We start from the raw sequence: 13,383 nt of genomic DNA on the forward strand, positions 1-13,383 counted from the left end.
TTTATCAATCTATGCTATGAACTATGTAAAATATATTTGTATCGTTTTTTATCTATGCTATGGAGAATTATGTATGGTTTATCTATGCACCGTAGTGTTTGTGCGAGAGCACGCGCTGCATTTTAGCGCGCCTGCTGGTGTTGGGGAACGCAGTAATTTCAAAAAAAATCCTACAATCACGCAAGATCTATCTAGGAGAAGTATAGGAATGAGCGGGGAGAGTGTGTCCACGAACCCTCGTAGACTGAAAGCGGAAGCGTTTTATCAACGCGGTTGATGTAGTCGTACATCTTCACGATCCGACCGATTCTAGCACCAAACGTACGGCACCTCCGTGTTTAGCACACGTTCAGCTCGATGACGTCCCTCGTACTCTTGATCCAGTTAAGGCCGAGGGAGAGTTTCGTCAACACGACGGCGTGGCAACGGTGATGATGAAGTTACCGGCGCAGGGCTTCGCATAAGTGCTACGACGATATGACCGAGGTGTGTAACTGTGGAGGGGGGCACCGCACACGGCTAAAAGATCAACTTGTGTGTTCTAGGGAGCCCCCTCCCCACGTATATAAAGGAGGGGGAGGAGGAGGCCGGCTAAGGGGGGAGGCGCGCCATGGGGGGAGTCCTACAAGGACTCCAAACCTAGTAGGATTCGCCCCTCCCCCTTTCCTATTCCAAGTGGGAGAAGGGGGGAAGGAGGAGGAGGAGAGAAGGAAGGAGGGGGGCGCCGCCCCCTCCCCTTGTCCAATTCGGATTGGGGCAAGGGCGCGCACGCCACCTCCTGGCCGGCCCTCTCTCTTCTCCACTAAGGCCCATGAGGACCAATAGCTTCCCGGAGGGGGTTCGTGTAACCCCCAATACTCCGTAACTTATCTGAAACGACCTGAACCATTCCGGTGTCCGAATGTAACCTTCCAATATATGGATCTTTATGTCTCGACCATTTCGAGACTCCTCGTCATGTCCGTGATCTCATCTGGGACTCCAAAGAAACTTTGGTCATCAAAACACATAACTCATAATACAAATCGTCATCGAATGTTAAGCGTGCGGACCCTACGGGTTTGAGAACTATGTAGACATGACCGAGACACATCTCCGGTCAATAACCAATAGCGGAACCTGGATGCTCATATTGGCTCCTACATATTCTACGAAGATCTTTATCGGTCAAACCGCATAACAACATACATTGTTCCCTTTGTCATAGGTATGTTACTTGCCCGAGATTCGATCGTCGGTATCATCATACCTAGTTCAATCTCGTTACCGGCGAGTCTCTTTACTCGTTCCGTAATGCATCATCCCGCAACTAACTCATTAGTCACATTGCTTGCAAGGCTTATAGTGATGTGCATTACCGAGAGGGCCCAGAGATACCTCTCCGAAACACGGAGTGACAAATCCTAATCTTGATCTATGCCAACTCAACAAACACCATCGGAGACACCTGTAGAGCATATTTATAATCACCCAGTTACATTGTGACGTTTGATAGCACACTAAGTGTTCCTCCGGTATTCGGGAGTTGCATAATCTCATAGTCATAGGAACATGTATAAGTTATGAAGAAAGCAATATCAATAAACTAAACGATCATAGTGCTAAGCTAATGGATGGGTCTCGTCCATCACATCATTCTCTAATGATGTGATCCCGTTCATCAAATGACAACACATGTCTATGACTAGGAAACTTAACCATCTTTGATTAACGAGCTAGTCAAGTAGAGGCATACTAGGGACACTCTGTTTGTCTATGTATTCACACATGTACTAAGTTTCCGGTTAATACAATTCTAGCATGAATAATAAACATTTATCATGATATAAGGAAATATAAATAACAACTTTATTATTGCCTCTAGGGCATATTTCCTTCAGCTGGAGCTACGCGCGCGCTGCATTTTACCGCGGCTGCTGGAGCCAGCCCTACCCGCCGCGCCAAACCAGGCAATGGGCCCACTGCAAACTGGTTTTTAGCGCGTCGCGCGTTGGGCGGCTGTTGGAGATGCTCTAAGTGGCGTAAGTGGGGCGTGGTAATTGAGGCGTCATCTGCGCCTCCCACTATGCCTGCTAAAGTGAAGTTTAATCAACAGGGATCAAGCATGGGGGCCTAGGAACTTCCTACCAAACTATCTAGTTGACTCCCGAGATCTTGTAGAAACAGTTTTGATGGTTTCTACGGATCAGGAGATCATCGGTTCAATTTCACAAGATCATGACGGGTTCGGGGGTTAATGATGATGTTATCTCCCACCAGGCAGGCCCAAGGTGAAATAAAACTCAACAAAGGCCCATGAAGACCCGAGCCCGCCTTCATCAAGTACCAATAGACCATCCTGCATGGAGGGGATTTAGTCACTCGGGGCACACAACCCGAGTGGAGATTTCCATCACCCGTCTAGGATTGAGAAGGACACATCTTCATCTTAATTGGAACGTTACTAAGACCTTGAAGCATGGCATTACATCTAATTACAATGACCCCCGTTACCTCCTGTATGTTGAAAATATGAACAAACTACTATGAGATTTAATCCGAACAAATAGTAAATAAATCATGACACCTAAAACAGAGATTAAACTAATCATGCGGACTAGCATAGTAGATGAACAGATCAAATCTAGGGCACAGACTAGAACTAAGAATTCTAGCACGATCTCGGACAAGGAGGAGAAGATCACATATGGTGCAGCGGGAGCAGGACCGCCAGCGTTGATGTTGTCGGCCATGTCATTGAGGAAGAGGTTGCCGAGGTCGGGGAAGAAGTCGTCGTCGGCGAAGTCATCGCTGCCAGCCGTCGCGCGGGTGTGCTCCCCAAAAACCTGATCGCCCCTCTCTTGTACAGGATCACGAGAGGCGGGGTTCCGGAGGTCTGCTGTCCCTTCTCGCGGTGCACGCCGAAAGGAGGGATGGAGAAGACTTGCGTGGCGGCGCAATGATCTGGAACGGTGGTGCGAAACCATGCGATGCGGCGGTGGCTAGGGTAGACGTCTGCCTGACTATATAGTGTGGGCCGGGAAGGTCGTGGGAGTAAACCCCACGCCCGAGTCGTCACGATCCAAAAGAATCGGAAACGGTTCAGTAATTAACGCGTCCATTAATTATTAATTAATGACTCATTGATTTTTCCCGAGGAGCAAAAATATAGACAACGTGCATAGCTCTGTCCTCGGCTCGGCTCATTGCCGCAACCCGCGGCGCGTCGTGACGAGGCGAGCGAGGAGGAGGAGCGGGCGTGTAGGTCTCCTCTTCTCATGCTCATACAAGTGGTCGAAGAGCTCACCTTATAAAGAGGCGCAGGTCTCTCTCAACTTCTGGGGTGGGACTAAACTTTAGTCTCACTCACACCACTCGCATGTGTGCATGAATGGGCCAAGAGAATTTCAGAATTTCAGTTGGGCTTTGGGCCAAAGGCCTACTAGCAAATTCCAACAATCCCCCACAAAGTCTCATTGGCACATCTCATCACTTAGTTCCAAAACATTGTTTATATACCGATGCTTAGTGGAGACTGTAAAGTTGAACTTCCACTTAGAGGTTTATCTAGACTAGATCACAACTTGAATAGTGGACTATGCCTTGGAAACTACAAGTATTTTGCCAGACTAGTTTCACACAAATTCTCGACCGATACTGGGCTGCCGCAAGGCTTCCCCGCGGGTGGAGCGTATACGCCATACTCCAGGGCCTTTCATGAAATTATTAGAGAATACCCTATTCTCAGAGACTGCGACGTTAACAGTCAAATTCATATAGGTGTGTTCCTCGGGAGATGCTCTGCAGGACAACATCTCTGCTTACTCAAATAAGCCACTTGGAACACATTAAGATAACTATCAACCTGCCATGCAGATCAAGAGAGTATTGCATCTTCACGGAGTGGGATAATTGAAATAGGCATACTCTCCTCTCAGCTGACCAACAGCTTGTCTCCCACTTCTACTTCATGGGATCTCCGATCACATAGTGGGTTACCACTATGGACAACTCATGCGGTGGGTCTCAAACCCATCTCCATCGATGCATGGTCTATCACATTACGTGATAAACTCTTTGTGAAGGGATCTGCCAAGCTTTTCGACGTTTGGATATAATCCAATGTAATAACTCCAGAGTTCCTCAATTTTCTGACAGATTTTAGTCTCCCCTTCACATGACTTGAGGACTTCATATTGTCCTTAGAACTGTTTATCTTTACGATCACAATTTGATTATCATAGTTCATCAGGATAGGGGGTATTGGTTTTTCAACCATAGGTAATTCCATCAAGAGCTCACGAAGCCACTCTACTTCAACAGTGGCAGTGTCTAATGCTGTGAGTTCTGCTTCCATAGTTGACCTCGTTAATATGGTCTGCTTGCAACACTTCCATGAAACAGCGCCACCACCAAGTGTAAAAACATAACCACTTGTGGCCTTAATCCCATCAGCATCAGATATCCAGTTTGAGTCACTATAACCCTCCAGTACCCTTGGATACCCGGTGTAGTGAATCCCATAGCTCGCAGCCTTTCAAGTAGCGCATAACTCTCTCAAGCGCACGCCAATGATCATCTCCCAGTTTTGACACAAACCGACTCAGCTTGCTCACAACAAAAGAGATGTCAGGCCTCGTGGCACTCGCCCAATACATAAGCAAGCCAATAATCTAAGAATACCTCAATTGATCTCTAGCAATCCGTCGATTCTTTCGAAGCAACACACTAGCATCATATGGAGGTGGAGAAGGCGTGCAGTCGCTATACCCAAAACGACTCAAGATCTTTTCCACATAGTGAGACTGAAGCAGTGTGATCCCACCATTCTCATCTCTCAACAGCTTGATGTTTAAGATAACATCAGCTACTCCTAGATCCTTCATCTCAAAACAGCGAGATAAGAAACCCTTAACCTCCTTGATTATATCAAGTTTGGTTCCAAAGATCAGTATGTCATCGACATACAGACAAAGAATAACTCCTTCGCCCCCACCATGGCGATAGTACACACACTTTTCACCATCGTTTACTACAAAGCCGGCAGCAGTTAATGTTCTTTCAAACTTGTCATGCCACTCCTTAGGAGCTTGTTTAAGGCCATATAAAGTCTTTAATAACATGCACACCTTTTCTTCCTCACTAGGTACTACAAAACCATTTGGCTGATCCATGTAAATTTCCTCCTTTAACTCTCCATTCAGGAAAGCCGTCTTAACGTCCATTTGATGAACGATAAGACCATGTGAGGCAGCCAGTGATAGTAGCACCCGAATAGTGGTCAGTCTAGCCATGGGTGAGTAAGTATCAAAGAAGTCTTCACCTTCTTTTTGGGTATAACCCTTAGCCACAAGCCGTGCCTTGTACTTTTCAATCATACCATCAGGTCTAAGCTTCATCTTGAACACCCACTTACATCCTACAGGTTTGCACCCATAAGTACGGCCAGTGATCTCCCAGGTTCCGTTAGCTAAGATGGAATCCATCTCACTACGAACAACTTCTTTTCAGTAGTCAGCATCAGGAGATGCACAGGCTTCTGAAATAGTCCTGGGTGTGTCATCCATGAGGTACACAATGAAATCATCACCAAACGACTTTGCAGTCCTTTATCTCTTACTCCTTACAGGAGTTTCATTTTCACCCTCAACGCGTTCCATTGCAATGGTGGGTTCAGGAATTACAGTGAATTCATCACTAGATGGAGTAGGTATCTCCTGATTTGATGAACTCGACATATCCTTCATAGAAAATATGTCCTCAAAGAAAGTTGCATCATTCGACTCCATAATCGTACCAACATGCACGTCGGATACCTCAGATTTTATTCAATATCTATAGCCAATGCTATGAAAAGCATAGCCCAGAAGAACACAATCCACGGTTTTTGGTCCAAGCTTGCGCTTCTTGGGAATTGGTATATTGACTTTGGCCAAACAACCCCAAGTACGTAGGTAAGAGAGTTTCAACATTTTCCTTTCCATACCTCAAATGGATTCATGGTCTTATGCTTTGTGGGAACTCGGTTTAGGACATGACAAGCAATCATTAGCGCCTCCCCCACCATTCCTTGGAAAGACCCGATGTGTCTAACATGGCGTTAACCAAATCAGTTAGAGTTCGGTTCTTTCTTTCGGCCACCCCATTTGACTGAGGTGAGTAGGGAGGCGTCCTCTCATGGATTATACCATGTTCCGCACAAAACAAATCAAATTCAGTAGAAAAATGCTCTCCACCACGGTCAGACCTTAGCCGTTTAATTTCCCGATCAAGTTGGTTCTCCGCTTCAGCTTTATAGTTTTTGAAGAAAGTTAAAGCCTCATCTTTAGATTTCAGAAGATACACATAACAATATCTAGTAGAGTCATCAATCAACATCATGAAGTATCTCTTTCCACCTTTTGTCAACACGCCATTCATCTCACAAAGATTAGAATGTATAAGCTCTAGTGGTGCCAAGTCTCTTGCCTCTGCAGTCTTATGGGACTTGGGAGGTTGCTTAGCTTGCACACATACTTGGCACTTGGAGCCTTTGACAGTAGGGATTTTCAGAATTAAATTCATATTGGCTAGCCGCGTCATGCAACCAAAGTTAATATGACAAAGTCGTGAATGCCAAATATCAGACTCATTATTGTGGCAAACATTATTAATAACTTTAGTGCAAATATCTGACCAAGATAGGCGGAACAAGCCTCCGCGCTCGTAGTCTTTTCCAAAAAATTGTCCACACATGTAAATTACAACTTTATTGGACTCAAAAACCAACTTAAACCCATCTCGACATAAACGGGAACCGCTGACGAGATTCTTATTGATGGACGGCACATGATGAACGTTCTTCAGATGCACGGTCTTCCCCAAAGGAAACTTCAGATCAACCGTACCGACACCTCGAACAATGGCATGTGACCCGTTCCCCATCAGCACGGGAGAAGTCTCTGTGGCCTGGTAAGAAGAAAACATGCAGGCGTCAGCACAAACATGTACATTGGCACCGGTGTCAATTAACCAATCGGGAGGTTGAAATGCTGAAAGGAAGGTAGGAGGAATACCATACCCAGATTCCTTCATATCAGTATCAACGATGCCAACATTAGCAGACTTGCCACTCTTCTCATGTTTGCGCTCCTCAAAGCGGTTAGGACATTTTGGAGCCCAGTGATTAGGGTCACCACAGACATGGCAAAGTCCCTTCCCCTTCTTATGAGAATTCTTCTTGAAGTTGGTAGAATGTGACGGCTTGTTCTTTGCATCAAACTTGCCCTTGCCCTGAGTTTTGTTCTTTGTTATTTTTGAACTTGTTAGGCTGGAAGTTCTTCTTTTGTACCATGTGGACACTAGAAGCTCCCTCAGCAACTCACGCACGTGTGTCTTTTGCTCTCGCCTTCCCTTCAACATCAAGAGTACCAATGAGATACGAAACGGGAAACTCATGTCTCTTGTGTTTCAGGGAAGTAGCAAAGTTGTTCCATGAAGGTGGAAGCTTGGCAATGATGCCTCCGGCAACACACACTTGAAGTACTCAAGTTCCTTTGCGAGCGACTCTATCTCATGAGCTTGCTGGACAACAGAGCGCTCCAGTCATCTTGTAGTCATAGAATTGCTCCATGACGTACAACTCATTGCCGGCGTCCGAGGCCCCAAACTTGGCCTCGAGCGCAGCCCACATGTCCTTGCCGTTGTCAAACGACATATATGAATCCACAATGGAATCGTCAAGAACATTCAGAAGGGCGCCTTTAAAGAGGGTATTGATATTCTCAAAAGCTTCCTGCTGTGCAGGATTAAGATCGCCCTCGGGCTTGCCCTTGGTGGCGTCATAGCAGTACATGGTCTGGAACCGGTAAACTGCTGTCGTGCGCTACCTCTTATATTGCACCCCCATTAAAGGTAGGCGGCTTCAGATGCGCAGTAAAACCACTCGGAGTAAATTGCCTAAAATCAGGTATTTGGATTGTTGAACATATGAGCAAATTACTATGAGATTTAATCCAAACAAACAGTAAATAAATCATGACAACGAAAACATAGATTAAGCTAATCATGCGGACTAGCATAGTAGATGAACAGATCAAATCTAGGGCACAGACTAGAACTAAGAATTCTAGCACGATCTCGAACAAGAAGGAGAAGATCACATATGGTGCAGGGGGAGCAGGACCGCCAGCGTTGATGTTGTCGGCCATGTCGTTGAGGAAGAGGTTGCCGAGGTCAGGGAAAAAGTCGTCCTCGGTGAAGTCTTTGCTGCCAGCAGTCGCGTGAGTGCGCTCCCCAAAAACTTGATCGCCCCTCTCCCGTACAGGATCACGAGATGCGGGGTTCCGGAGGCCTGCTGTCCCTTCTTGCGGTGCACGCCGAAAGGAGGGATGGAGAAGACTTGCGTGACAGCGCAATGTTCTCGAACGGTGGTGCGAAACCATGTGATGCGGAGGCGGCTAGGGTAGACGCCTGCCTGACTATATAGTGCGGGCCGGTAGGTCGTGGGAGAAAACCCCACGTCCGAGTCGTCACAATCCAAAAGAATCGTAAACGGTTCAGTAATTAACTTGTCCGTTAATTATTAATTAATGACTCATTGATTTTTCCCGAGCAGCAAAAATATAGACAACCTGCATAGCTCTGTCCTCGGCTCGGCTCATTCCTGCAACCTGCGGCACGTCGTGACGAGGCGTGGCGAGGCGAGCGAGGAGGAGGAGCGCGCATGTAGGTCTCTTCAGCAAGTTGGCATCATGTCCCTGTTTTGGGGGGAAGGGCGTCGTTGTGGTGCTCCTATCCGCATCAGGGCTTCTAGTGAAAAACCTTGACCGTATTTCCGCAGCGTCAGCAACGGCGTGTGCCGTTGTCACCCCCTTGGGGGCATCGCCATGGAGTTCAGGTTCACTCTGATTGCTTCTCCTCGACATCGGCGGGAGACCTCAGATCCTTTCTTGATACCCCATCGGCTCTCGCGGGAGGCGATCCCGCGGCTTCCAATCTTTTACACTTGGCATTGGTAGCATCGCTCTCTGTCCTCGGTGTTTGCAGGTAGGATCAGCGCTCCACGGCCCAAAGCGAGAGTATACGGATCCTCTCCAGACTCCGGCGACAACTTAGTGTCTGTGTTCCTTCGAAGTCGAGTAGTCTCTCTTCGAGGCGTGAGTTCTTTTCTTGTTAGTAGACTAGGGTGCTTTTTGGTATGGTGTGGGCACTCTTGTATTCTTGCTTTATATTTGATCCGTCTTGTAAGAGAATTTCCTCATCACCTTGTATCGGTTTGGCCGTTGTGCTTTATATATAAAGCGGGGCAAAAGCCTTTTTCAGTACAAGTTGGTAGGATCGTGCGGCGTTGCTGCTCGCAGGAGAGCGGTCGATATATGAGGGCAGCGGCGCTGGATGAGTTGGTGTGACGGTCGTGGTCTGCGCGTGGCTTCCGTGTGTAGCTTGGGGTACACGCAGTCGGGTCATGCGGCATTGCAGTTCGAAGGCGAGATTGGTATGTTGGTGCGACGACTCCGAGAGGTAGTGTTGGCGGATTATGCCTGGTGTTGCGAGGGTGGTAAGGACGTCGGCATGGTCGACATGATATGCAGTGTCGGTCTGGCTGGAACGTCGGTGTGGCCGCCTCAGATGTTTGATGCAAACATTTTGTTGTCCGCGGGCGGTTGTCTCGTGTAGCATGCATGGGCTACAAGGCGCCCAGATCGCACGTCGTTGCAGCTCGTGCGCAAGGAGGGAAGTTGGAGCGGCGACTCCGGATCCGAGTGTTTGTTTGTTGTGATTTTGGCATTTGGGCGTGTGGTCGATGAGGGCTGGTTGCTTGTGCGGTTCTTCGGCCTGATTTTTGTTATAAGCATGGTCAATTAGTTTGGTTTTCGATTTGGTTTCCCTCATGAATTGAAACAATTTGTTTATGTTTTGGATTCGGTTTCCAACTCCCATGGCATTCTGATGACTTTTAGTAGTACTCCTCCCAATTCTAAAAAACAACTAAAAAATCCACGCTTCGTTGAAATTCAGTAGATCATTTATCTTTTATAAGAAACTAAATAAACGAACAAAACCAGATGTACCATCGCTACACCAATCGAGATCGGTGCTTGTTGTTTTTCAACTTGTGGATTTCTTACCCCGTACGCCAACCGGTCACCGCAATGCGTATTTCCACGAGGGTGCGACCGAATTTCCAACGAGACGCGCTCCACCGGCGGGAAGAATGCCGGCCGGACCGCGCGCGCTCCCTTTCAAACCGAACCGTCAATGGAATTCGCGACCACGGAGCATTATTATACCGCCGGCATCCAGTCGCGCCGCAGCTAATTTCCCCGGACCCCTCGTCGCCAGCGATCACGTAGTATGACGTCGACGCACGCATTGAGAACGAGGACAATAAACAATTGCTACTAGCAGTAGGAGAAAACAAACCAGCGAGGCGCGTAGCCGCGAGCCGCGACGAAACCGGCGGCCCGGCCACATCCATCCAGTGGCGACATGCGTGCGTGCGCGTAGCTGGCTGGACGGACGGGCGGACGGACGGATCGGGCGGGTAGGGCAGGCAGCAGGCGCCGCGCCGCGCGCGGGGCCCACACAGCCCGCGGGCGAGGCGAAGGCGAGGGCGAAACTGCCGCCGCGCGAATCACTGCACCCCGATGCCCGCCGCTCCCGCGCGCCGGGCCCGCCCCCCTGTCTGCAGCGACCACGCCAGGTCTCCCCGCCCCCATCCCCTGCGCCCCCCACGCACACGCACCACCCAAACCCACCCACCCAGCGCGCAGCCCCCACCATTTCCCTCGTGCTACCCGCGTCCCATTGAGGCCACAGGGTGCCCCACGGAGTGCGCTGCCGCAGCGCGGATCCGGGCAGGGGCGGCAGGGCAGGGAGTGGCCGGCAGCGGCGGCACACGTGGCCCGTGGGCGCGTCGCCCACACGCTCACGCTACTCCCAAGGTCACGAGCGGAAAAGGGCGACCAACCACCCGCCCCGCCCCACCCCGCGCACCGCGCGCACACGGTCGCCATCCCGCGCCGTACGGGGGCCACGCCCACACCCACACCCACACCGACGGAAGCGAAGCAGCGAAAGATCCACCGGGGGCCCACCCGCCCCGCAGCGGGTGGGCACCGCACCGCACTGCTGGCCGCCGCGCCACCGCTTTCCTCCCTCCCTCCAATTAACAAGTAATTTATCTCACGTCCACGACGCTCCCCTACCTCGTTCGTTATCCACATGCCCCCTCGCGGCCGCGCCTACGTCTCTCCGCGGGAAACAGCCTGGAGTGGACAACACGTCGGTGTACGTACGGCGGCAGGCGCGCTGATTATTTTTCCCTCTCACGATCTGACACCGGACACTTCCGTCGTGCCGCCGCTGCGGAAGAGGACTCGGCCAAGGCAGGCGCGGGTGGGAATAAAATACCATTTCCTCCGTCGGCAGGGCGGCTGCAGGATTTACCTTACTCTTCTATCGTATCTTGAGTAATTTGACACTTGTGCTGCCAAGCTACCAGCGGTTGGGTTAAATTTATTTAAAACCCAAAAGGACGGACGGCGACGGCGACATTTTTTCCAAGGAGCCGTCGTCCCCGCACATCGGCATCGCTGTTTATTATTGCGACAGATCGTGAGCGCGATTTGCAGTAGTAAATTCGACACGTAGTGGGCGGCGAGCATGGATCCATGCAGCAGCAGCGCGCGCACGAGGTGACCCGACCCGACCCGACCCGACCCGAGCTTTCTTCGACCGCCCAATAATGACCATGCTGCATGGGTCGCAAGCACTCGGTCAGATGAGACGAGACGGCGGGTGCAAACGCACTTACTCCTGCCGTCCATCTACCTTCCGTTTCACCAAAGATATGCTGGTTAATGTCTACACTCATAAAAAAAAGATCTGCTAAGTAAATGGAGTAGAGGATTCGCAAAAGGTAGAAGTAACTGAGCAGTGAGTAAATACGAGTGGTCTGTCAAAGTAGAAGTAACTCAATATAATTCGGTCCATGGCAACGCCGGCAGGACTTGTCTTGGGCGACAATACATCCATCCATCCATCTCTGCCTCTCCGGCGAAAAAAGAAACCGTATTTACAGATCTGCCCCTGCCGCTGTTGTGCAAGGCGGACGGCCTCTCCTAAACATCATGGAGTACATGGAAATTTCCTTCGTTCTACTAGGGGCAAAAAAAGAAGGCGACGAAAGAAACTAGCAGTCATATCAGCTACATAAACTCCGGCGGCCCCGATCAGAGCTCCGCCGGCGGCGGGCAGTTCAGGTCGAGCTCGAAAGGGACGGGCTTCCTCGCGGGCGGCGACGGCGCCAGATCCACCACCGACGACGAGTCGGAGTCGCTCGGGGACACGGACGCCACGGTCACCTTCGGGGCCTGGCTGTACATGTGGCAGCCGGCGGCGGCCGCGGCCGCGGCCTGTCCGAAGAAGTAGTACGGGTGCGACACGGGGTAGCCGCTGAAGGGGAACCGCATGCCGGCGCCGGCGGTGCTGGTGGCCGCGCGGTGGAACAGGTCGAGGTCGAGGGACGGAGGGAGCGGCATGGCCTGCATGGGCGCCTGCACGTCGCCGCCGAAGGACTCCACGGTGCTGCTGTTGCTGCTCCGGCTGCCGTCGACGGTGAGGGCCGCCGCGGCGGCGGGCGGCGCGGAGGCGGTGGCGAAGGGGAAGTTGGTCTTGGCCTTGTTGCCGCGGTACTCGCGCGCGGCGGCGTCGTAGGCCCGGGCGGCCTCCTCGGCCGTGTCGTACGTGCCGAGCCACACCCGGCTCTTCTTGGCCGGGTCGCGGATCTCCGCCGCGTACCGGCCCCACGGCCGCTTCCTCACGCCGCGGTAGTGCGGGCCGACGCCCCCGCCGTTGCCGCCGCCGACGCCGAGCGCGAGCCCGGTCGCGGCGGCCCCGGCAGCGGGCGGCGTCGCCGTCTTGTCGGACGTCCTGGGCGCCATGGCTGGCTTGGCTTTCTTTTTCTTGTTGACGGATGGGTGTGTGCGTATGAAGCTGATGGATGGCGTGCAGGATCTGGGGTGGGGGGGTGGGAGAGGGAGGGGGAGGAGGGACTTATTATAGGGGGTAGGGGGAGCAGCTGGTTAAAAAGGGAGGAAATGGGGAGCGAGCGAGTGGTGGAGCGGCAAGAGGAGGGAATAAAACTCGGCGCAGTCAGGGAGGGAGCGCTTTGACTGTCCGCGCCGCCGCCCCTCGTCTTTTGTGTGGCGGCATTACAATTTGTAACGCCCGCTTTTCCTTCCGGACCCTCAGGATCCGCGAAATTGCGCAGAGCCTGGGGCGGTTACGAACTTTGTGGTTCCGTCCCTTCTCGGTCACGCGTTGGGCATGATGTTTGTGTGCCCAAAAAACAACTCAAAAAATGCATAAAACACAAAAAGCATCATATTGCACAACTGAATTTTGGCATTTTTTTCGTCT

At 51.0% G+C, this 13,383-nt stretch overlaps 1 protein-coding gene across 1 annotated transcript; it reads right to left on the minus strand.

Annotated features, from left to right (window-relative positions):
* Positions 1-11,918: 11,918 nt before the first annotated feature.
* LOC109779147 (ethylene-responsive transcription factor 8) lies at positions 11,919-13,069 on the minus strand. The gene has a single exon (XM_020337759.4). It carries the CDS (start codon positions 12,903-12,905, stop codon positions 12,195-12,197), a length of 711 nt encoding a protein of 236 aa, XP_020193348.1. The 5' UTR covers positions 12,906-13,069; the 3' UTR covers positions 11,919-12,194.
* Positions 13,070-13,383: the final 314 nt, after the last annotated feature.

Source organism: Aegilops tauschii, chromosome 1, assembly GCF_002575655.3.
Source record: "Aegilops tauschii subsp. strangulata cultivar AL8/78 chromosome 1, Aet v6.0, whole genome shotgun sequence".
Taxonomy (NCBI): Eukaryota; Viridiplantae; Streptophyta; class Magnoliopsida; order Poales; family Poaceae; genus Aegilops; species Aegilops tauschii.

What these genes read in the sequence shown, in the direction of transcription:
- LOC109779147 (XM_020337759.4), bottom strand. Translation starts at nt 12,905, where the DNA reads ATGGCGCCCAGGACGTCCGACAAGACGGCGACGCCGCCCGCTGCCGGG.